General features: G+C 38.1%; 1 protein-coding gene across 1 annotated transcript in view; it reads left to right on the top strand.

Annotated features, from left to right (window-relative positions):
* Positions 1–26,866, top strand: part of LOC129247071 (nitric oxide synthase-like) — a 256,053-nt gene that overhangs the window by 48,185 nt on the left and 181,002 nt on the right. Inside the window, exon 2 of the mRNA XM_054885967.1 lies at positions 8,268–9,111. Within this exon, the coding sequence (XP_054741942.1) occupies positions 8,410–9,111 (702 nt within the window). The 5' untranslated portion in view covers positions 8,268–8,409. The remainder of the gene's footprint in view (positions 1–8,267; positions 9,112–26,866) is intronic.

Below are 26,866 nucleotides of genomic sequence, written 5' to 3'. Positions count from 1 at the left end.
ACGTAGTTTTGAGCACACACCATCGAGGCTAGCGCTATAATCGCCGCTAGAATTTCGGAGTAGATATTTACGCCCAATCAGCTGCTTCGTTGAGTGCGGCTAGCTCTGCGTGGAATACACCGAAGTAGTGCGGTAGTCTGAAATTAAGTCTGATGGGGAGCTCCATGCAGAATACTGATTTGCTAATACTTCCATTCAATTTCCAGCCATCCGTGAACATACTTATCAAGCCCGTCTCCAAATGTTGCACTCCCGCCCACTCTTTCCTTGATAAAATGTGAGTAGAGAGCGTGCCGCGCGGACTAAGTGAAGGTTTCTAAGAAAAAAACAAAAAAAAAACAAGAATTGCACAATTTTCTAAAATATTCACATTATTCCGTTACACTGTAAGTACTTATTCATGCCTTATTTGGCAAAACCCCATTTTCTTTGCTGGGTGATAGTAAATTATACCAAAAACACCGCAGCTCTCAACATACATCTGAGCGTAGAGCTGGCGAAATTTACTAGAATTAAGCACAAAATAATGTCATTCGTTTACTACAGCAAAACCATTAACCCTTGAAATTTTAGGGTATAAAATTGTGGTCCTAACATTCACAAGACTGCTGAATTACTTCTTAACTGTGCATGTGTGCACATACAGGGTGCATAGGGTATTTGAGGACATGCATATATATAGCTATAAATTCTCAAACCCATTTTTTACTTTTGCTCCTTTTCGGATAAGTGCAGTTACCGTCGCTAAATCTCTAACTTTCTTAGGCGCGCCCGTTCTTCATTTATGTATAAATCCTAAGTTTGTCGGTGCAAACGCGATAAATGCGAGTTACTCGATCAAAACGCCTTCTAAAAAAATTAAACAGCCTAAAGTGCCTTGGCGAAGGCGACACGAGATTGGACAGCTGAAAATTTTCATGACCACATAACACCGAGTTTGTGGCCGTTAGTTAGTTTTCTTCTTCTTGATTGGAGCGATAACCACTTACGCGATTTTGGCTGAGTTTAACAAAGCGCGTCAGTTGGACACACCAAGTGAAGCCAAGTCCCTCTCCACCTGATCTTTCCAACGCATAGGAGGCTGCCCTCTTCCTCTGCTACCACCAGCTGGTACCGCATCAAATACTTTAAGAGCCGGAGCGTTTGTATCCATTCGGACGAGATGACACAGCCAACGTAGCCGCTGGATCTTTATCACTATGTCTAAGTCGTCTTAAAGCTCATGCAACTCATTGTTCCATCGCCTGCAATATTCGCCGTTGCCAACGTGCAAAGGTCCAAAAATCTTACGCAGAATCTTTCTCTCAAACACTCCAATTGACACCTCATCAGATAATCAGATATTGTCATCGTCCACGCTTCTGCGCCATACGTTAGGACGGTCATGATGACAAAGTGCTAGTTTCGTTCGTCGAGAGAGGACTGTACGACTCAATTGCCTACTTAGTCCAAAGTAGCACTTATTGGCGATAGAGATTCTACGTTGGATTTCCAGGCTGACATTGTTACCGCTGTTAATGCTGGTTCCTAAATAAACGAAGTCGTTTACTACCTCGAAATCATAACTGTCAACAGTGAGATGGGTGCCGATACACGAGTGCGCCGACTGTTTATTTGATGACAGGAGACACCAGACCCATTCCGTCTAACTACCCCGACCTTAATCCCGCGTAGTTGAGCGTGGTACCAATAATCATCCTCATAACACGGCTGCAATTAATACCGTTACGTTCAATATGAATAAGGAGGATTTGATGCTGGGATCGAATCGTTTCCGGACCTGAATCGAGGAGGTTATTACAGCTAATGGAAATTTTATTCAATGATTTTATAGATATACATATACGAGGGGTGCCTTTTATATGTCGGGATTAGAGAACAAAAACGAATTTTAATCATCAAAAATCACTTTATTGTTTTTCAAAATATTCTCCATGAAGATCTATACACTTTTGCGTGCGTTTGAACCAATTGCCGAAGCACTTTTGCCACTCTGAATGAGGTACCTCCAAAACATGCATTCTGAATGCCGCAACCGCTTCTTCAGGTGTCGAAAAACGTTGACCTCTCAGTTTGTTTTTTACGCACGGGAATAAAAAGAAGTCATTCGGTGCCAAGTAAAGACTGTACGGCGGATAACCCATTAATTCGATGTTTTGGGTGCTCAAAAATGCAGTTGTTTGAGCCGATGTGTGAGAGCTCGCATTGTCCTGGTGAAGAGCGATCCGTCTTTGGCGATTGGTTTTCCTAACTTCTTGGAAGACAACTGGCAAACAAATGGTTGTGTACGACTCAGAATTTACGTTCTGCGTTGTTCTAGTGGTACGGTTGCGATATGTCCAGTTTTTCCGAAAAAACAGGCGACCATTTGCTTGGAAGTGCTTCGCGCGCGAAAAACTTTTGTTGGATTTGGCTCATCTTGAAACACCCATACAGTCGACTGCTGTTTACTTTCGGGCTCATACGCATAAATCCATGATTTATCACCTGTCACGATGTCATAGACGTGTTTCGAAGCCCCGCGATCGTATTTTTTGAGCATTTCCTTCGACCAATCGACACGAGCCTTTTTTTGAGCGATTGACAAATTGTGTGTGATCCAACGCGAACAAATTTTTTTGACAGTCAAATATTTATGCAATATTGAATGTATGGTGGCCCCACTAATGCCTAAGATTGTCTCAATCTCACGATAGGTCACATGACGATCTTGCAATATCAGTTCGCGCACAGCATCAAAGGTGTTCGGAACAACAACTGATTTTGGACGACCTTCACGAAATTCGTCTTGGAGTGAACTACGACCACGATTGAATTCACCATACCATCGATAAACACTGGTCCTTGATGGAGCTTCATCGCCATAAAATAAATTAAGTTCATCCATGCAATGTTGCTGAGTTAATCCACGTCGAAAGTTGTAAAAAATAATCGCACGAAAATGTTCACGATTTAATTCCATTTTTGGACCGAGATGAATCTTTTAAGTTACTGTACGTTCTGAGTACGTAAAAGCCAAAAAATGTCAAACTTTGCGATACAGCTGTCAGTTGCCAGATTGCAATACCAGGGTTGCCAAATCCCGACATATAAAAGGCACCCCTCGTAACAAGTGAATGTTATGTAAAAAATGTGTGAAGCTTAATTTTTTTGAAGTGAAACTTCTTAGGCGTCGATGGACGAGCGAGAATAGAGAGTAAAATTTCAAGGCCATGCAACGTTTTGCGCATTTTCGTTCCGCGAGAAAGAAAAAAGATATAACGTAGAGCAAAAAGGAGAGCTATACCTTACATATATCTTAGATACACTTTAGGCTATTTTTTCTGAGTATTTCCTTGTGGTTGCTAATTTCTACTGAGAAATAACACTGTCTACTTTTTGGCGGTTATTTGTTGCTGCAAACTTGTAGGAAATATATTTTTGGTGCCTACTTTTTGGCGTTACGTTTCCTTGGTGCCTACTGTTTGGGGCGTTTTTTGGTCCCAATTTTTTTGGCGTTGTTTTGGTGCCTACTTTTTGGCCCTTATTTCCGTTTCCTGGCTAGTGGTTGTGCGTACTATAAAGTGCTATCTATTCCGGCGTCTTATTGGTTGATATTGCCTTGCGGTAATTTGTGCGGGTGATAAATGCTCGGAGTAGTGCGCGTTGCTGCCACGGTTTGTGTCCGGCGTTTACCTACACCGACCGAGGCTTCTCCGTTTTTTGTAAATTTTGTCTATTTGTATGCTCTGCAAATGTTGTGAATTTATTAAGATATATATTCTTTCTCTCTCTCTCTCTTTCTCCTTCTCTCTTGGGCCTCTCCCTCTTTCTTTGTATGCCTAGAAAGTTTCACTTCTGTTATGTGTACTACGCTACACACACTTTTTTTATTTTTATTACTTTTTGAAAATTAGAGCTAATTAGTTTTGCTCTCAAGTTGCACTCAACTACCGTGCACACCCTGTACATTTGAAATTTATGAGTGCATGTGACGCTATGTCAACTTTATCTAATTAAACATCTGAAACATCTTCAATATGACAAAGTACAAATAGTTCAGTGAAGGTACGTAAATTTGCAATTTACCAGCATAGCGACAAATTTCGTATCACTCAAAACGAAAATGCCGGCAAATTAAATGAAATGAAATCAAGCGTTTGACGCTCATAATTCATCACTTCGCTTGAGCAAAAGTAATTGAATTTACGACGCAGCGCAAGTACCCAAGCACTTACACATGCTAATGCGTAAGTGTGTGTATGTACGTGCATACTTGTACTGAGTAACTTGTCTATTTAATGAGGATAGTAGTGCCAGTACTAGTAAGTTTACGTGGGCTCGCGCACCCACACACCAACCACATGCCAATTGCCTTGTAACTCTATCTTCCATCCACTACTGAGTTTGCTGATTAAGTAATTAATTCGTGGCATTGGAGGCGAAACAGGAAAAATGTGTAAGTAGACAGACAGGCAGTCAATACGGCAAGCCATGTGGTTTGGCCAAACAGAGTAACCTTAAAACACGCGCGCGCCGCTTAATTTAATTAAGGTCCCACATTAAGGCGACGCCACCACCGTTCAGTGTCGGCAATCAACTTTTAATTCCTATGCGCGCCTTTAAAATTAAACACTACTTATCAATAACTGTAGAAGTTGGAGTGAGTGCAATAACAAGCAAGCTGCTCTTATGGCAAAACCAAATGCAACACCAACAACATACGAAGAACAATTCAATTCACCCCGAACATAAGCACTTGGTTAAGTCACTTTTAATTGGTACACAAAATTGCGGTTTACAAACTTTTGGCGTTGCCAGCTACACATACACGAGATGTAGAATTGTAGGTAAACTTGTATATCAAAGTTGATTTTAAAATTTTATTGTATGTAAAATGTGCTCAAGTGCTTCCCACTTACAACTCATGCATATCACAAATTGATTGGCTGCGCTGTGTGTGTGTGTGTATACACTCAAGTATTTGCATACTTAAATATTTTGCTTTTAAAGTGTTGGCCCAGCACTCTTTTGCTACTTAAAAATACCGTAAAATGTAAATGAAGACACCAAGTAGTTGGAGTGTTCAAAATTTAATGCTAATTTAACCGGTCGTGTGGCCCGCTGGTCGAACGTTGGCTATAAACGGCTTAATGGCATAAGTTTAAGTAATTGAATTTGTATTCACCGGAGTCAGGTGACCGACCAGTGCAAGCGTTTGGTTGTTGTCGAATTAAGTAAAGGGTGATATGTTTTTAATCCTTTTAAGCAGCGTTTAAGCTGTGTTTTATCTTAGTTCGTGCCGTAATTTCTTAAGCTTACAAGTAAACGTGCGCCATCTTCGAATGCTTTATCGAAAAGTTAAAAATAATAGGCAACTAGCTTTCGCAATTAATTGAAGAATTAGTGTGAACTATAAAAATTGTGTAGGTTTAATTGTAATTTAAAAATATTCACATCAGGGAGAAAGTGCGGCGGACATAAAAATCTTTATAATAATAATAAAAATTGGTGCTTACGCGCTCTGTTGGGTGTTTGGCCTTTGGGGTTTGCATTTAAAGGCTTATTTATTCATTTATAGAAAATGCCGGACCGCTACAGAGAAAATGCTCTGGAGAGGTATATGTCAATGATTCCAATGGTAGCCCAGTGCTCACCATAGACGTTGTGTCCTGTCATGACCCCCACCGGTACTCTGAAGTCATTACTACTATTTAATGCTAAGCAGGTTAAGTGATCGGTCCTCTCTAGTGAATTGAGTGAATTGAATTGGTTCGAAAAGTTATTTGGGCTCACACGAGTTAATGACTATGTGGAGACTGCTATTATATCATTTGGTGTTTCGTGCCCGAAGTTTTGAACCTATGCACTGTACACTTAGGTTAAGTTAAGTTAGGTTAGGTTAAATTAGGTTAGGTTAAAATGGTTGCCCAAGGAAATCAAATGCATCCTTTGTGATATCATTGTGAAGGAAGTACGATGGAGGAAGACCGATAGGACGAAAGGAGAGGGCAGAGAGAGATAGGGTGGGTGGTTAGAAGGCAGAGTTGGATTGGTTAGAAGGATGACTGTGGTCCGGTCGCGTTAACCGCTTTATGCTGCTGATTAAGTTCATCAGATTTTTAATGTCAGTTCTGCTATATCAGCCGGCATAGCAAAGAAGTAAGAGTCTAAATGCCTTACTCCCCAATCCTTTTGTATCCTTCGGCCGAAATGGTTATGCTTAAAATACAAAATCATATTTTTCGATGCTTTTTTGATATTTCTTAAGCAAAAAAAAGAATTATATGAAAACCTGTGAAACAATACAGGGTGTTTCGTTGCCGGTTAAACTGACCTTAAAGTTACCTTTTGTGGCTTATTTTATGACGACAGAGACCTAAAAGTTGGGCATGCCAAGCAATGGTATACAGCTTTTGTCTTGCCTTACTGTTGGGATGCCTCAAAACAAAAAAAAAAAAAAACAAAGACAATAAAAAAAACTAAACCTTTTACCGTAGAAGTTTGATTGCTTTCAAAATAGTAAACACAAAGTTCAAAATTTAGTGCTTCACTTAAGACTAAATTACGGACTGTCGATAAATCTTGAAATAGTTGCCGGTTAACACTTAATTTTCTTTAATAGGTGAGGTTAGGTATATATGGCTGATATAAATGGATCTCACATAGACTACAAGGGTCCGTAGTGTTACCGATGTTGCTAGAGGCGTGTTAAACATTTCGCGTGTTAAGCATTTCGGCAAGTTTTAATAAACAGCCTAAATTTTTTTGGTGAATTAATTGAATTAACAATTTTTGTTTTAATTTTTTGACTTTGCTCGCTCGTTTGACTGTGTGAAAAAGATAAAAATAAACATAATTTTGAAATTTAGCAACTAAACTGACCTAATTTTGTAAGTCTAAAATTTCTAATTAAAAAAATATAATCTTTCTAAGACAAACCTTCATAGTTAGGCAGGATAAAAATGAAAATGGCTGCCATTTCACGGTCATTCGAAAAAACTCAACTTTTAGGTCTCTTTCGCTATGAAATTAGCCACACAATTTAACCTTCTTTTCTTTCTAGTTGGTAACGAATTATCGGGTTTATATAATATTAGTGGAAGAGAGGCACAAAAACATTCATAGCACCGTGCAACAAAAATCTAATTTTTTTATCGAGAAACAATTTTGCATGCACGTAAAACTACAGGTTTTATATAGCAATACTGCATGCTTGGGCTTTTATTTTCTCATCAATTTAATATTTTAAAGGACTTTGCATTTTCAAAGCGCAGAACGTGACAGAGGTATCCACTGCGTATACTTTATTTCATAGCAGCGAAGCTCAATTATTGCTTTTTAAGTTTTATAAAAGAGTTATGAGAATAAAGATCAGGGATGTAATACTGCACATATATACCATAAATATAGTTAGTTTTCAAAATAAATCAATAAAAAATTTCAAGGATATTTAAGGATACATTTTTCAAAGGACATTATTGTGCCATATTTGTCCTGGCGCAAAATTAACATACATATTAATTTTCAATAACTGGATATATTTTATTTCGTTTGATGTCCATATTAATGTCGTAGAGTGAGTATAAGTAATATATTTAAAACCACTTTTTGAAAACTTAGTTCTTTGAAACTTTAAGGTCCTTTAAAAAATGAATTTGATGAGATAATGAAAAATCAAGTATGCAGCGTATGTAGAGTCCTCAAAATCTGTAGTTTCACGTGCATATGAAATTTTTTCTCAATAAAAAAAATTATATTTGTTGCACGGTGCAATGTTTTTACCTCATCAACTGTAATTATCTATACTTGATGCTTTTTTACCAACTAGGAAGACTTCAAGTTTGCATTCTGCGGTTAATTTCACGGTGAAAGAGATCTTAAAGTTGGGGTGCTCTCGAATGCCCTAAGAGTAGCAGACATTTTAATTTTTAAAATCCCTGACCACTACTGTGTGTGTCTATAAAATACTATATATAATATTTCGATGTAGAACTTTTTTGCTTACGAAAGTAGATTTATTCAATAGTTACATTCAAAATTGTTTTTGTTTTGTTTCATCAGAAAATGCAAAACTGAGTATTACTATACAAAATCTATGGTTTTTGGTGCATATGAAATTCGTACTGAAAAACTTTTCATGTTAATTGTTTTGAGTGTAAGAAATATGAGATCCCAGAAACTTTTTTATTTGTTAAAAAGATGTATAAAAGCAGTTAAGTGAAAAAGCTAATCAACATTTCTATTTATGTTTTCAATGTACGAAGGAAAACATTTACATTTAAAAGGTTGCCAAATCAAGTAGCGAAGTCATTAAATGGCGAATTCGTAGTAAATAAACTAATCAAAAGCAATAACGAGAATACTAAAGTAAACAAAGCAATTAACGGACAAACTGTGCGACTAAGCGTCGGTGTTTCCATTGTCAAAATGTCGCACTTTAGCGCGATATTCGAGAATTTGCGTTTGGTAGCTGCCAAACGTATGCCAAGCACGCCAACGCATCAACAGAAGCTACAACAACAGCAACAGAAACAGTTACAACAACAGCAACAACAGCAGCAGCAGCAGCATCCACACAACGCATGCAATAGCAATGCCATAGAAAACAACGAAATCCAAACAAATCATCATTCCTCGCCGCCAACAACGGAAAAGCGCAACGAAATGGAAAACGGCAGAAGGTCACAAATCCACATTAAAGAGCCACAAGAACAGCTGCAGCAACAAAACCTGCCAGGTGGCAGCAATAGTGCCAACAGCACACCAAATCGGCAGCACTACACAAAGAGGCAGAGCATTTCGGGGCGAGGCACAGAGAGTGCCAAAAATTCGCCAGTTCACGTTGGCCGCAGTGCAACGGGTGGTGGCAATAGTACGGGCGTAATTGTGGAAATCGATGGCAGTCGAACTGCTGGTGGTGGTGGTGGTGGCGGAAAGGCACGTGAGCTTTCGCCTACACCGAAGAATCAGGGACAGCGTAAACTGTCGCAGGATTTTCGAGCGCGTGCCGGCAGTTTTATACACGTGGATGAGGAGGGGCGCAGCATACTGATACGCAAGCCCGTGCGGCTCAAGAATATCGAGGGCAGGCCAGAGGTGTATGATACGCTACACTGCAAAGCAAAAGAGGTGAGTGCGTATTGCATGTATGTACGTATGTAAGGTACGAAATGTTTGTAGTAAAGAAGGGTCGGAGGTGTAATGATGGGCTAATTAGCTGCGATTCGTTGCGTGGCGGTTAAATTTAATGACTTAAACTGGTTGCGAGTTTTGCGTTTAGCTAAATTTATTAGAAAGATATATGAAGTAATGAAGAAATGCATATTTCGGTACCGGTGCCTTTAAGTTATTTTTAATAGTTAGCAGTTCGCAGGTCAACAAGTCATATGTTTTCTAGAAGCTGAAGATGAGAAATATACATACAAAAATGTAATGAGTGACTGAAAATTGAAAAATTTACACAATTTAAGCAACTAGTAGCAGAGTCTTTAGTCCACTTTACTCGATACACTTCATTCAATGTTTCTACAATTCTTTGTTCACTGCCAAATGACACGATTTCGATGCCTTGATTACTTTATTTGACACAAATCATTTCGGTACGAAGCCATTTATTTATTTTTTTTTTTTGGTAAAAATAGGGGAGTTGGACTAAATTTAGACCATACGCAGGATGAGAGCGCAAATTGTATCATAATTTTAAACATGATTTTCAATTTCGAAACTCGTAGCTGTGTTTACTGGTCACTGGATGATCGGCATACACGCGGAAAAGCGAGGGTTACCATTTAACCCCCATTGCCGAGGCTGTGGGGTCCTTTCAGAGAAGGAGACTGCTGAGCACTTTCTCTGTAAATGACAGGCTTTGGCAGCTAGACAACTAAGGTCGGTGGGTGCTTCTTTCTTCGACAGTCTGGGGCAGTGCACCAACCTAAATCCCATCAATCTTTTCCATTATTTCAACAGCTCTGGCAGGCTGTAGATATCTGCCTATTGGAGGTCTCATAATGGTATCAAAACAGCGCTTCAGTGCTACTTCAGGAGTGCCAGACTGCTGAAACTAAATTAGTGTAAAATCAAAAGCTTAAAAAAATATGTGCCGTTGTTTATTATACCCCTTTCAGAATAATCGATGTTAATGGTATAGCGCGTATCCCAATAAAGGTGGCTATGGCCATCTGGTATTCTTGGCTTTCTGGTGTCTGATCTTCTTCGACTTGGACTCACAACAAGAACCATTGCTTTATTTTATCCTTGGTTTTGTGTGTGATCTGATGAGTCCACATATCGTATTTGATTCCGAAGAGCTGGAAAAACTAGTTCGGATTGTGATGAAACATCGTTAAACAATCCGCTTTGAAGTTGTAGTTAATTGTAAGTGCACCCAGTTCACATATCCAAATACCATAATTGTGCAAAAGTGAATGTACTGATCTATGCAATAAGCCAATACTTACTAACTTAGATGGCATTACAACCACATGCCAGTTTTGATCGAATCTTAAACATTGCGCATCTAGCTCGTTTCGCTGCTTGCTGGCGCCATTTGGTGACACCGAGTGCTGCCAGGTTATGCCGCCTTTTGATCTTCCCAATGTAGATTAGGTCTTACTCTTGCTTTTCGTCTACCAGTGGGTTCGCTAGCACTTACGCTTCATTATGTCCACATCTCGGTATGGCTCATACAGCTCGCCGCTCCATCGGATATGGAACTATTCTCACCTACGCGAAGATTACCAAAGATTTTTCGTCTCTCATCAGTTGTCGTCATCGCCCAAACTTATGCGCCATGTACAAGGACGTTCTGGCTGTTAACATTGGTACCTAGATAAACAAAGTGCTTTACCCCTCTAAATTCGTGATTGCCAACAGTAACGTGTTGTCCAAGACTCGATGACTCTTTGTATGTTGATAGCAGGTTTACTTTCGCAAGACCCAACTTTTCTGCTTCCTTCTTTAGACTCGAGTACGCTGAATATACGGCGCTGTTGTTCAGGCCGACATTAGCAATATCATCAGCATAGGTCAATAGTAAGACACCTTCGTAGTAGATAATGCCAAAGCAGTTCAACTCAGCAATACGAATAATTTTTTTCAGTAGGAGATTAAAGAAATCACACGAAGGGAATCGCCTTGTCTGAAACCTTGCTTGGTCTCGAACGGCTCGGAGAGGTCCTTTTAGACGGAGGTAAAGATAAATGGAGGTTAGGATAAATGCCTGCCCTTGCGAGGGGTCCACTTGGACAATTATTCAACATTTGACCGTTGTGATAGCATACAGGTGGAGGGAAGGAGGAAGGGAAGGAACCAGAATAAGGGGTATTGGATTAGAGAATAAGGAATAAATGGTGGCGATTTACCTTCGTACTAACCACTTCAAGCTACTGATGAATTTCAGCAGATGTGTGATATTTAAACTCGCAATATCTACAAGTGTAGCAAAAAAGTGAGAGCCCATATGTCTAAACCTCTGCCCGAAGAGGGCAGGCCAGCTCAGAAAAAGAAGCTGATGAGATGAGTCTACCTTCTCCTTTAGATAGCTTCTGCAGAAAGGAATTGAAGCAATCTTAAATCGGTAAAGATACCTGCCAAATTCGAGAGCTGCGGCTTTGTTAACCTTAGAAGTTCCCTCGAGCGCCGCCGATCTACCCGTGGCTAGAAGGATATCACGACTTTGCACGTTTTCGCACTAGTCCAGCGGTCACCGTGCTAATGTGATACTCATCTCTTCATCTCTCATTTTGCGGTGAAACTGGCAGCTCATTAGCCCAGCAGTTTCCCTCTATGCCGCTGTGACGGGGAACCCAAATGGGTCTAATATTGCAGTATTCGGGTGCAATCGAGAGAGAAGTCAGGCATTCCCTGACCAATTTGGAACACACAAATAACGAGTCAAGGGCCCTAATTGCCGCTTGGCTGCCCGAGTTGATATTTATATTACATTATTTACGGTAATTACAGAAGTAAGCAATCAATCCACTATTTTCTTAATTGCGGTTACCTCCGCTTGGAAAGTATTATGTATAGTGGTCCGGTTCCCTAAATTTGAGCTTGACGGGGAGCTTCTTGCAGAATACTCTAACACCCACTCTTCCGTCCAACTTCGACCCATTCGTAAACAGGTTTGCCGCGTTCCGCCTCCAAATGTTACACTACGCCCACTCTTCCCTTGAAGGAATATGAATGCAAGAAGTTCCCCTTGGACCTAGCGAAAGTGTATAATGATCCAGCACCGTGGTATTGAACTCAAAACTTTCAAGAATAATAGAGTGTTGCAGCTTAAGTGACCTCCCGTATACTAATTTTCAATAGAATTTTGAGAGTAAAATTTCTTTAACCTCATGGTCGCTCACCTGCTCTGAGTTGTTTGTACCACTTGTAAAAATTTTTTTTCATGAAATTTGTCACAAATGCTAATAAAAGTATTAGGGTAGGTTAGGTTCTTGTGGCAGTCGGTTTTAAAAATAGGCAACTCCTTTAGGTCACGTAGGTCCGTTGTGGTACGACTGTGTAACGAGAGAACCTCAATGTTTATTTATCATATTCGCTTATGAAGCGAACGATAGGTTTTACCGCAATGCCGGACAGTTCCGTAAGGTAGTCAAAAGAGTGCTGTCCTAACAACATTGCTCTACTCCTAGATATGGCTGGACAATTGCAGAGGAAGTTTCTTCCTCTTCCTTGCCTCTACAACTTCTGCAGTATTCATGCGAAAATACTCCTAGCCTTGTCAGCCAATGGCCGGTAATGCAAGTCACGACCTTCAATATGCTCTCTCTTGAAAAGTTGAGTAATTTTCCTGGTCTTTTCTTATCTATTTGTGGCCAAATAAGCCTGGCTGTAACACAAGTATTTTCTTCTCTCCATGACTTATTTGCTTACAGGGGAATATATAACATTTTATACTTAATTTTCAGGTTGCCATAAGGATTCCAATTTGCCTCTGTTTTCAAGTAGTGGAAGATTAATACCCCTTCTGGCTAGCTCTTCGGCCTTGAACATTTCTTTAATATCTCTATGTCCCGGAACCCATATAAGACTGACCTTGACCATCTGTGGTGATATCATTTAGAGCTCCTAGGCAGCGTTGAGCAACCTTAGATCTTAGTATAATTGTTTCCATTGATTTGAAAATAATAAATAAAAGCATTAGCAACTAAAAAAAACATATAATTCCCTGATTTGATGAGCGCACGTATTTTAAATAATTTATAATTTCACTTTAACTTTCGACCAAGTAAATTGCGTACAAACCCAATTACTAGCAATTACAATTAGCAATTAGGAAGTTAAGAAATTACATACATACAAATAACACTAAACAAATCTAAAGTCACAGTTCAAACAAAACACGACCAAAAACTTCTAACAGTAACAAAAACCTTCTCCAACATCAGCTGTTAGCGCATTCTGACATTTTTACTTTAGCAACAATTGCAACAAAAACAATAATTGCAATTACAGTCAATGCTTGCAGTTGCCTCAACAAATTTCACTTAACTACTTGCCCAACAATGGCTAATTAAAAGTGTTAACTGACGGTTGTCTATAATTCATGGCTGTTTGGTTGGTTAGTTGGCTGGTTGGACGAAGTTTTACGCAGGTCACCGTGACAAATATATTTGATAATGAAGTAATGTTTAGTATTTACGACAAGTTTTTAGTTAATTTCAAAGGTTTTCTAAATGAACGAATGTCACTAAATGAGTGACAAATTAAGTTTATTTTCACACTTTTTGCTTAAGTAAAATAGTAGATTAGAGTTTTTGAGAATTTGAAATGCAGGACATTTTTATTTATATAGAGAAAATGCATCACACTGTCAGGGTGAAAAATTATAAAAAAAGAGGTTGTCTGTAAAGTCGGTTTACTGACGATAGTTTAACGTGACAACGTCATAAGAAAATACTGATGTAAGGGTTGCAATTTTCAAAACAAAATTTTAATTTTATTTGTTTGATAGATATTTTGTATGGATATAGAGGAGGGGGTAAATGGAATTGCAATGGAATAGGTCTAGTTACATTTACACAAACGTGAAAAATGACGAAACACTTATCAAATTCATGAAAGATATGTTCAATTTCGATTGTGCATCAGACGTTAATAAGTCAACAACACTAAGAGGCACCATCATCGATTTGCCTTTTTCAAGACACTTTACACTCGAAACACTCCCTTTCATTTCCTACTTTTTCTATCATCGTCCTATTCTCAACAGAGAAATGGTTCATTACCATGCACACAGGAAGAAGGCATATGCAAATACAAGTATGTGAATTTATATACCTACATATGCGCATATACATACATATATATGCTCACTCAAGTAGGACAGAGCCAGATGTCGAACGTTGCCGAACGCGGGGGCCGATTGTGCTCTTTGTCGTTCGTTCCGCGCTCTCGCTTGCAGTTCAAGCACATTAGCTTACATTTGCTTGCGTACGGAGTAGATTCGAATATTTGATATGTCCATATGACTTGTATGCATCTTTACATATAGATTTGTTCTTTTTGAAAATTGCGCGAAATTGTATATGTATATGCATGTTTATATACATATATTAGTATAAAACATATCTTATAAGGTATGTGGTAAATATTACCATACATTTTTTCCTTCATATATAATAAAAAAATTAATAATAATAACATTAAAACAACAGGTATTATTAACAAACTTGGTTTTATTTTAAATTCTTCAAGTAAATCAAATTAATAAAAAAAAAGTAAAATCTTAAAACTCACACAACTCTTTTAATTTTAATTCAATTACAGTCAAATATAACTCATTCGACGCAAAATTAAATTTACTATAACAGTAGTGTACTAAAAAAAATCCTCAATAACGGATAATATCGTAAAAATTATGTCAAAGTTGAAAAAATAGAGAAAAAATAAAAAAATTCCAAATACTTCCATCTACAGTCTCGTCAGTTGTCATTTCAGAAAAATTGTCAACACACTATCAAAAAGGCTTGTTTTTGTTCTTTCGAACTAAAAAACAAATTCGAAATCGGATAGAAATTGGCGAAGTTAGGAGTTATTCTTCACATCAACCTACTGAAAAACGGTTTTATGGCCATAAAACGAGATTTTGGGGGTGTATTGGAAATTTCTCCTATACCATTTTTCTTAGTTTTACTATACCTACAAGTTGTACTAGGTCTCCCTAAAAGTATAAAATCACTGTCGCACAGTGTAATAATCAATAAGAAGGCATATGCAAATACAAATACGTGAATTTATATATGTACATACGCGCATATACATACATATATACGCTCACTCAAGTAGGAGAGAGCAAGATGTCGAACGTTGCCGTTCGTTTGCTTTGTTTGCTTTGTCGTTCGTTCCGCGCTTTCGCTTGCAGTTCATTCAAGGTAACGACAATGAGCAAGGTGACGACAAATGAGCAAGGTAACGACACATTTTTTCGTGCGTGCAGCCGGCTAAATCGAATTATAAGACGTTATCACGTCAAAATCAACAAGATCTTTTAGCAGCTTCAAACTTTACTATATACGTATATATTCCCGTGGCTTCTATTCCAGTTAATCCTAGTCCTAACTAGATTATAATTTGATTTAGGTTTAAAGCTACAAATTTAATAGGTCTCCAGGAATGGCCTGCTTTCTTTTCTTCCGCTTCAACCTGTCACCTCCAAGAGTTCACTAGTCTCTCGCATCTACGGCTCCCTTGGGCATTCCAGTCAGTAATATTCTCCTAAAGCTTACGCAGCACCGTGTCTTCCAGCTGAAAGGTCAGAGATGCTTATGAGTCGCCGTGCATGACATACTAAAATAAACAAACAGCCGAGTGTATTTCTGTCATGAAAAAGCTCCTCATAAAAAACAAATAAAAATATCTGCCTTTCGGAGTCGGCTTAAAACTGTAAGTCACTTCATTTGTGGAACAACATCAAGTCGCACGCCACAAATAGACGGATGAGCTTGGTCCAACACCCGAAAATGGTGTAAGCACCAATTATATTATATGTACATATAATCTACGTAACAATGTTCTTAAGGGGGTGGTAGGGTTTAGCGCTAAAAAAAAAAACTTTTTTTTTAATTTTTTACAGAAATATGGCTTAAGATACTTTAATAAAATCAGTTGTATGTTATTGTACATCTTTTCAATAAGTTTTTAAAAAATATTAATAATAAAATATTGACAAATAAGCCCATGACAGAGTTTTTTTGGAGATATGTTTTTCGAGAGGTGCTCTGCGGTGCCAATCGGCATTCGTCGTAGAATCATCTGAAACTAAAAAAGTCGAATTTTTCAGTTAAAGTATGACGTAATGCTCCCCCCCCCCCCCCCATTAATAATTTTTTTTTTTCATTTTTGTAGTTTTGGTGGCAAAAAAACGTAAAACAAGCATTTTTGGCGAAAAATTTCGCCATATTTATAAGTGAAAAACAACCTTAAAAAAAAAATAAAAAATAAAAAAAACAGTGGGGGGGGGGGGGGAGGTATTTTTGATTTAGAAAACGTGTGCCAAATTTGAAAAGAATCGGTTGAATAGTCTCGGAGTTGTGATTGGCACCGGCTTTTAAGAAGTCGTTTCGGGAAAAACGCGTTTGAAAAAATGACTCTGAAAAATTATCGATGCTCCGCATTCGAGGTAGAGTGCCTACAAAGGCTATAACTTTGAGAGTTCTGCTCCGATCCACTTAAAATTTTGACACAACATTCTTGAAATGATTTACTATAAGATGAGTGAAGAAAAAAAATTTCGATTTTGTGACCCTACCCCCCCCTTAAGAATCTAGAACGATTTTTCCGTTAATCCTATACGAGTATAAGATCTCCTTCTCACTTTTTTGGTAAAATATTGAAACAATATTGCAAAAGTCTACTTCCAAAGACAAAATATTTTCCTTTTAATATTTTTAATTTATTAAATCAGGCTTCATATAATTTTGTAAGTTCTACATATTCATATGTCTTTTCATTGACATTAATTGCATTCCGTTTATTTTAAATTTTTACTTTCACCGGACCAACTCAATTAATGTTACGGATACGCCACGCACGGTGTGTGCGTACCTGTCAATCACCTACAATGCACCTACAGTTAATCGTTTAAATAATTTAAAACCCATTATAGACTTTTTTACACTTAACTATGGACACACAAACACACTTACACGTACAAACATAAATCAAGAAAGTCACGGCTATGAATTTTTACGCGAACCAGCTATTCGAAGTTATATTTTTTATTTGCGTGTAATATATACACATTCACTTATACACTCACATATGCGCTTGCATGGTTTTCAGAAATGCGAAAAGTGAGTAAAAAGCGAATTTTACAACTTAATGCCGTTATAAGCCACTTTGGCGGCAGCATGTGGTCCGTGGCTGTGTTGCGTTCCGCCACATCTGAAGATGCCATTCACACGATTATTACCTGCGAAATGGGCAATGAAAGAGAAAATACTAAAGAAAACATACAAAAATGCCTGAACTGCTTGGAGCAAAGGTAGGCGGATGAGATAAATAAGCAGCGAGCCAGAATGTACGGTAAGAAAAATAAAAAAGCTGCCGGCTAGGAAATTATGCGAAAGGGAAAATACGGCGGAAGTTTTCATTATAATGCAATATTTTTTGTTGTGTGGCGCCCTTATGGTGAAAAATATCTATGCGAATTTCACAGCTGCTACAAGGGCAATTTACAGTTTCCCTCAACCACTGTTCGCTGCGCTGCTGGCATCATTAATGTCAACTTGTGGCAACTGCGTTCGCAGATTTCTTCTCTTAGTGTTTTTGTTCTACCGCCCAGCACATGGCGACGCTTAAAGTTATTTATTTGTTTTCATATTTGTGTGACAGTCAAGGAGGGATATGCTTCGCAATCTGCGTGCAACTTAATTAGCAGTGCAAGACATTAAAATGTGCAACAGCCGCGAAAACTAGCACGCCGAATGATTTTACCGGCTGCTGAAGGTAACAAACAGGAAGCAGTTGTTAATAGACTTGGGCGAACGTTTGTCATGTCTCTTTTACTCAATTAAGCAATTTGCGGCTGCATCAACGATTCGCATTTAAAGCCAACTTCCGTTTGAGTCGCTGCTGCGCAGCTGAGTCTTAATTAACGCGCCAACGGAACTGTCCTCGATAACCAAGCCAAGCAAAGGTTGAAGTAATGAGCTGTATGTGGTTGGGTGTGTGTGCTTGTGAAAATGAAAAGGTAAATTTGTACGCGATATTTTTGTGTGAACAGTAGAATTGGAAAGGAAGAAATGGCATCACAAGCCTCGGATGTTATTGCTCTTTAATTTCAAACTAAAAACCAATTATTACAGAGATATTTTTATAATTGCGTCGGATGGAGGTTGTGGGGCATAAAAAATAGATTTAAGATTTCGGAAGAACTGAAGGCGATTTAGCTAAATATTGTATAAGCGCGTATAAGAAAGGCATTTGTATGAGTGCAATCCTATATTGGATGTTTACAGGACTCATTTTCATGTTAAGAGTGCATTTTGAGGTTTGCCATTGGCTGCCGTAATGTGGCCGCTTCTCAAAAATACTTTTTCTATCACCTGATGCTTTATGCGCGTAGTGGGTATCGATATGATGCAGAAACCCCTCAGCAATGATCGCATTATGCTAATCTGCTGATACAAATAAACATTAGAAATGATATACAGGTTGTCAAAAAAGGGGTTTGACATCTAATAAACTGGTGAAATTCAGACATTTTGCTTAAGAAAATATGTATTTTTCATGGTTTTCATTCAACCTTTGGTTTTATTTCACTAACATAAATAACGCCCAATAGAAACAAGGCCGGAAAATTCTACCAGAATGTTCGGCGGATTACAGGAGGTTTTAAGATCGAGGCATTTTCCTGTAAAAACAAAGGCGGCGATCTGGTGACTTATATCCAGAGCAATCTTAAATTATGAAGGTAACACTTCTCGAACTTGTTAAACAGTGATAGCTGCGCATGTTACAGAGAATGTGAAGATCCCGATACCTCAATCATTGACGACGGAATTGTCGTTCCGCTACCCGACCAAGACGAGGTGAGAATAGCAATAATGCGGGTAGAAAATAACAAAGCCGCGTGGGTCGAAGGACTCTCTAGCTGAGCTATTGAAACATGGCGGCGAGGAGCTGGTAAGGTGCATGCATCAGCTTCTATGCAAGATATGGTCTGATGAAAGCATACTACTCCTGCAGAACTCTTGTAAAAAGGGAGGATGGGGAGTGAGCTGAATCTGCAGAAGAATCTTTGACTATCCTGGTAAATAATCACTTTCCGGAAAATTCTGTTACCCCGCGTGACATTGTCGACACGAGTCGACAGATAGGGCTACTCGATGTTTCCCTGGAATCTATCCTGTCAGTTGACAGAATCACGTAAGCAATAAATAGTTTTTCTCATTTTAAATCTTCTGGTTCTGACGATATCTTGCCCGTGATGCTTCAGAAAACAAGTACCACGGTGGTTCCTGCACTGCAAGAAATCTACCTGGCGTGTGCCTTGGGTATGAAAACAACCCAGCCGTAATCACATCCCCGCCAACTGGAAGAAAACGAGGGTATTTTTGATACCCAAGGCTGGGAGGAGGGGTCATGACTCGGCCAAGGACTTTGAGCCTATAAGTCTTACCTCATTTAACCTAAAGGTGTTTGAAAGATAGATTGATTATCGTATCCGAGAGCACATCGAATCCAAATTATCTCCAACGCACCGTGCTTACCTTAAAGGGAAATTCACGGAATCAGCTTTGCACGAGGTCGTAGGGTCTGTGGAAAAATCTCTAGAAGGCAAACAATTCCCTTTCGCGGCTTTCATAGATATATAAGGTGATTTTAATAACATCAGGGCGGAGCAATTATCACTGCGTTAGAGGTGGAAAGACCTATCTGTCTCTGGATCACGTCCCTGCTTGGCTGCAGGGAAGCTTATGCGGTCGCAAGAGGGGCTAAAGTCACTAGATTCGTTCGGCTGGTGTCCTTACCTTAACCCTAGGGGGCACTACCTTGGCTAGTTGCTATTAGCATACGCCGATTACTTGGTTCTAATGGTATCGGCAGCGTTTCCCACAGACATGGCTGAGATTTTGGAAAGGTCACTGGTCAGCGGCTGAGTAGCTGGGCTACCTGTTGGGGCCTCCGAGTCAACTCTGACAAAACGGAGCTGGTGCTATTTACCAGAAAATATAAACCTCCACCCTTTCGACTTCCCAAATTAATCAACCACGTTCTCCCGCTTCATCGGAAGTTAGGTATCTGGGAGTGATACTTGACTCCAAACTCAATTGGAAGCTACACATTGAAAATCGGGGCAAGAAGGCCAGTACAGCCTTTTACTCCTGCAAATCTATGTTCGGTAAAAAATGGGGACTCAAGCCACAGGTCTGCTGTGGATGTAAAACGCAATGGTTTTGCTAATTTCAACGTATGGATGTCTGGTTTGGTGGGAAACTCTTTGGAAGTTCTATAATATCACTAAACTGGGGAGGGTGCAAAGGACTGCATACATTGGCATCACCGGAGCATCTAAAACTAGCCCCAGTGCTGCCTGAATGTCCTTATGCACTTACTTCCCATTGACTTTTCCGTCATTTCCATTGCAGCTTAAAGTGCAATCAGGTTAAAGGAGATTGGCTTCTGGAGGCCAAAGGACATGGTAGCATTTTCGGGCAGTTAATACCGTATTTCTCTGAAATTCGAACATATCTCTCTATCCGCAAACTAGAGTTTGAGGGTCATGTTACTGCAATCTATCCGAATAGGCAGGATTGGATCGAGGGGAAAGTCTGCACCGAAACTTGCACCTCTGTCTTCACTGACGGTTCCAAGGTGGAATCGGGAGTCGGAACAGGGGTCGTCTCTAAATCAACCAATTTATCTATTTCCTTTAAACTGCCGAATATTGCTAGTGTTTTTCAAGCAGGACTCTGCAAGAAGGCATGCAAAATGCTTAGGGAACGCGAGAGCGAGGGAAATATCAACATTTTCTCCGAGAGTCAAGCCGCGAGCAAGGCTCTGACGACGCCATGGTGCAGACTGAACCTGTAAATTGCTGATGAATTTGCCAGGAAGGGGACTGAATTGGCCTCAGAGACCTCTTATCTAGGCATCGGCATCCCCCTGACAGTTGTTGCACAAATTATTTATCAGAAAAGCGCAGAAAGGATGGAGTTACATTTCTTCATGTGATATTTCGAAAACCCTTTGGCCCCAATACGATATACGAAGGACTCAGAAAATCCTTTGGACTCCTCGCGATTCAATTTCCAAACTCTTAGCTGTGTTTACCGGTCACTGCACGATCGGCACTCACGCGGAAAAGCTAGGGTTACCATTTATCACGCGTTGTAGAAGATATGGGGACTTTTAAGAAGAGGAGACTGTTGAGCACTTGCAGGAGACTGTTGAGCAGCTAGACGATTAAGGCCACTGAGCGCTCCTTTCTTCGACAGCCTGGGGCAGTGCGCCAACCAAAATCTTCCGTGATGTATTACGGTAGATTATAACTATTAGAATACAACAAAAAAAAAAAAAAACACATGCCAAACCGAATTTGAATACATACAATTTGTTATTTGTAAAGTTTTTCTAAAGATACCCCTATTCAAGGGTGTCTTTTAATATAATAAAAAAAAATTGAAGTACGCGCCTAGATAATTTATTCTAAAATCATTTACGAGCATTGTAAGGTAAGCATTTTAAGGTAAAACCATTTTTGAACAAAATTTCTAAAAAATCCCCACCGTGGGTTGTACGGAACTTACAGAAATGAAATATACTAAAACAAACCTAACAACTTATAACGACCAAAACGGGCTCAGCGTGAAAAGCTTAAATATGTTATATCAAAATTTGTTACGTATACGCGACGTAGTCTCTCTAAATATCATAATTGCATACCAAGTAAATGTTTTGTCTTTTTCTGTAGAAAAAGTAACGAAAATTTTTCATTAAGCACAATTTGCGAATAAAATGAAAATACCTAGTTTTCCTCTGCAAAAATACTGACAGTTTGTTGGCAAAAGTTTTTCACTATTTGCACTGCGGTAAAATTATGTATTTATTGCACTTCACATAATAAATATGCACATACATACACATTCATATACTTATTCATAAGTATATTTGTACATAAGTTTTGTGCAACGAAAATATGATTTTAATAAGCAACAACGTTTTTTCTTTTCAAGTGAAAAAGTTTTATTTACGCATCTCTGTTGCTTGCCTCTGCTTGGCCTTGCTCTGTCACCTCTCGCCATTTCTACCCAGCGCTTTGTGCCAAAGTTTTTGCTTGCCCTTGCCGCACTCATTTGCCCACCCGGAAGTGCTGTAATGCAAGAACTTTCTATTTGCATTTCCGCAATCACATTTCAACTGTATGAAAATAATAAAAGAAAGTTGTGTAGTAAAATTGTTTTCACCAAAAATATGGTAATCTTCTAATAGGGTAATAGTTTTATGGCAACTTTGTAGTATATTGAACTAATTAATAGTAACTATATGGTTGGATTTCTTTTTTATTCTGAATTAAAATTTATTGCAATAATCACATTTGCCTAACAAAATTTCATTGTATCTTAATTGGGGTTACAGCTGTGAAGCTGTATCTTTCTAGTTCACTCGGTCCTGGGTTGACTTCGCTTTGCCGCATATCGTTTTTAATAGTGTTTAGCCAGGACTGCGACATGAGGGTCGAGCCCTGATATCCCCCTACGTTTATGGAGAACATCTCAGACACATAGGTACATATCTTTCATCACATTTACAGTGTTTTCTGGAATATGCTTTTCTCTAAGTGCCTTTCATACTAGAACTCTTGAAACTCGATCGAACGCCTTCGGAATTAACAAAAATTTATCTTACATTTTACCTATATATTTTTAAAACAAAAACTTTTTCTGAAATATTTGCATTTTTGCTACAGTTCCTAGGTAAAAGTGTAATTCTGTAATTTTTTATACCAAAAGCTGTACTTACTCCGGTTTTGTTTCGTTATTTCTAGCCTGGTATAGAGGAGAAAAATGACACATAAAATTTGCAGCACCAAGATTACGGAGCGAACTTATCGATTATATACATCACTGATTTTTGCATTGCAAAAAAAAATCAGATTTCAACAGGGTGGGCCATATAGCGTTTGCTTTTTGAACCACCTATTTTTTTGAGAATGGTAACACAATTGACATGTCAAATGTGTTCATAATTTACTTAAAGGTTTGACATTTACGAAATGGGATGCTATGCGCTTGAACAAAATTGCGAAATATTGAAAACCTATTTCCAAAGTGGTTAATCTTCTTCTTCTTTTCTGATTTTCACATCGGTGGCTACGTCAATAAGCAAAACTGTCGGCTTTGGCGCTCAGAAAATCCACACGTTACTGTAGAGAAGCAAATGTATCCACAACGAGTCACTGTTTGGTGCGGTTTTTGGTCTGGCGGCATCATCGGGCCATTTTTTTTTTTAAATGAGCGAGGAGCCGCGGTTACAGTAAATGGCGAGCGTTACCGTGACATGCTCAACTAGTTGTTTCCAAAAATTGAAGAGGATGACATGGACGACACTTGGTTTCAACAGGACGGTGCAACTTGTCACACTGCCAAGGTTACACTCGAACTTTTGGCTACCGTTTTTGAAAACCGAATAATCAGCCAAAATTCCGATATCAATTGGACGCCTCGGAGCTGTGATTTAAGCCCGTTGGATTATTTTTTGTGGGGAGCCGTTAAGGATAAATGCTATGCGAACCATCCAGAGACGATTGATGCTTTAAAACACGAAATCGAAGTTGCCATTCATGAAATTGGAGCCCAAACAATCGAAAATGTGCTTAAAAATTGGGTTGATCGATTGGCCTACTGTAAAGCCAGTCGTGGCAGTCATTTGAACGATATTATTTTTCATTCATAAATGACAATGTTCAATCTTCAAAATAAAAAAAAGTGTAAAAAAATATTGATTAGTTTTTTTTATAGCCGATTAGAAAAGCAAATTTTACATGGCCCACCCGATATGTACAAAATCAAATTTTGATAAAACGATGTATTTTTTTCCTCTATTAGCAACGAAAAAGAACCAAAAATTTGACTTCAAAAGCCAGTCACTGAAATCGTGTCGACCAGTGTAAGGAAGCACTATTGCACGACAAATTCGATACAATTTTGTATACAATTCCACAAGCATGAAATCTTCCACCTTTTCATGTGAAAGGTGTGACTATTAAGCAACGTAACCGTGCTGAAAAATAGTTTCTTTTGATTTTACTTAACCCTGCCTTCAATATGAACCTCTCCTCTATCTCTGCAATGCTCCATACGAATCTTCAATTATTCCAATCAATGCTGGAAATTTCTGCTGGCAGCTGCTTCAGGACAAATTTTGCTTTCTTTTTTGCAACTTCAGTGGACTCAAATCTTTTTCTCTTGCAAATCTTTTTCCCTTGCAATGCAGATTTCACCGTAGAAAACAGATGGAAGTCGCGCAGCTCAAGATCTGGCGAAAAAAGCGAATGGTGTGTTGCATATGAATGGAAACTTCTTAACCAGAAATGCGGAGTACTGTCAGCGCATTGTCTTGGTTCATGACTTGTGCTTCCATGGTTCGGTTACTTTTTTCTTCATACTTTCACGACGTTTAACAGAACTTGAAGGTATTAATGCTGCTCGACTTTCAGGAACCCGGTGATGGTGCGTAATTCTATGATTTTCTATATTTCTTCGACCTGATTTTGACGTGGAAGAGCGCGAATAGTTTTCAACATCTTTCTGGTTAACATCATTCGCATTCATCAAAAATTTATGGTGGATCATCACAACAACAACAACATATGGGTATTTCCACAGAAATGTCAACCGAAGCCAAAAAATTCAAAGTCTATAAAATTATGTTGTTTTAACATATTTTTATAGGGAATCTATCAAATGTAACACATTTTGAAATATTCGAATGCAAATTCGAACCAGTGCAAAAGTTCCATTTTAAACATTTCTGTTGCATGTTTTGTTTTGATTAATGATCTTGATAAGATATATTATGCCGTGACATTTGCTTTTTTAAATCTCGGTTTATATGTAAAGAATGTAAGAAAAATGTAAAAGGAACGATGCGATTGCCAATTACGGCAAATTTTTTCTTTGATTTACCGTATAACTCGATGTCGCGTGCGACATTGAAAAAGAACATTTGTTATCAGTGAGTCGAAGGTATTTGTACAATTTGCATCAAATATTAGTAGCAAATGGATATTTTAATTGCTAATTAAATAAACAAAACTTTGCTGGAAAATAATCAGCGCTTTGCTCTTTTTACTTATTTAAAACTTGTAGCGTGCGACATCGTAAGTGTAAAATGTACAGATTCAAAATAAATTTTCGTTCGAAAATATCTTTATTAGTATATGTAAATACAAAATATAAAATTTTTGAATGTAGATGAGTAAAAACGGCGGCGAGAAAAATAAGGCGAACTGTAAACGGTGGAGAGAAAGGTTAAAGGATGATGATTACAAAGTTACAAAACTATAAATTAAGAAACAAGGAAAGAATGCGGAAAGCTAGACAGACGTGGAGAGCACTGGCTGAAGGCAAAGAAGATATAATTCAAGAAAAACGGAAATATAATCGCATACGACAACGAGAGAGGCGCCAAAAACTCTTAGAAAATGGAATGTCATATGCACGTCAAAGCCAAAACGCATCTTACGAATGTGGACAAACCTTGGCGAAAGCTGTTAAAAGAGTGGAGAAAGCGATGCCAAAAGACATGCACAGAAGGCTAAAAGTTCTTGAAGTCCTGGTAAAAAAATATAAGCAGTTTGAAGAAAAGAAAAACGTTAACCAATCCAACAGAACCGTACCACAAAGCCTAATTAATGCCATCAATGCTTTTTATCAGAATGATAATATTAGTGTGCAAGCTTCGGGAAAGAAAGACGCCATTATAATTGAAGGCAAATTAGTAGCTAAGCGCTTTATGTTAATGACTAGTAATGCCAGTTCTCATGGAGCCGTCATTAAAAGAAAAGTGTGGCAAATAACAAAATCTAAAAACGTTGTTTTACCAGAGCAACTATCGTTTTATCAATGTGCACAAAACAACACAAATGGAATTAAAATGTATTTTATGCCATCTGCTCAAATTGAAAATTTGTCTCTTCATTATAAGTTGGACGAAAAATGGAAGGAAGTGAAAAATATTCCAGGTATATCCCAGTTGCATTCATTTTGTTGCGATGGCCAACAGTTAGAAGCAGCTAGGACTGCATATTCCATTAAAAGAACTTTATTTGACATTAGTAATACTATTCTCAGTTAAGTTAGTTTCCGTTCTTTGTTTTTACATAGTATATAAGATTAATATACTTATTTTTGTTTTTCTTTCTGAAGATATTTTGTTAAGTTTATAATTTTGGTTGTGAAAATAAATATATTGAATATATTAAAAATCATTTATAATCATCTTTTGCATGTCTAATTACATAAAAAGTAAAAAAATAAACATAAAAAGTATGATGGAACTAAATGTCGCATGCGACAGTGATTAAAATTAAATAAAAAATAAACTACTTATTATTTTTGAATAAAATAAAAAGCATTATTAAGATACATCAATGCATAACATTTAAAAATTAGTCGCATTGATATATTTCTTCAGGTTTCGCTGAAAAAAGTGTTTGATTTTTTTGCTTTGAAAGCGACTTCTGTTTTTGTCGCATGCGAATGGCTTGATTTTTTGTAATTATCTTGAAAACGAACAATTTCCCAAAATCAACCTTAGCACCAATCATAGTGCTAATCAATTGCTATAGCTTTCGCCTTTTGTCAAAATAAAATAATGTTTTGATATATGTTTTTTTCATTTTGAATGCGTACGAATGTCGCATTCA

The sequence above is a fragment of the Anastrepha obliqua genome, chromosome 5 (genome assembly GCF_027943255.1).
Source record: "Anastrepha obliqua isolate idAnaObli1 chromosome 5, idAnaObli1_1.0, whole genome shotgun sequence".
NCBI lineage: Eukaryota > Metazoa > Arthropoda > Insecta > Diptera > Tephritidae > Anastrepha > Anastrepha obliqua.
This window is presented reverse-complemented; position numbering and strand designations above follow the sequence as displayed.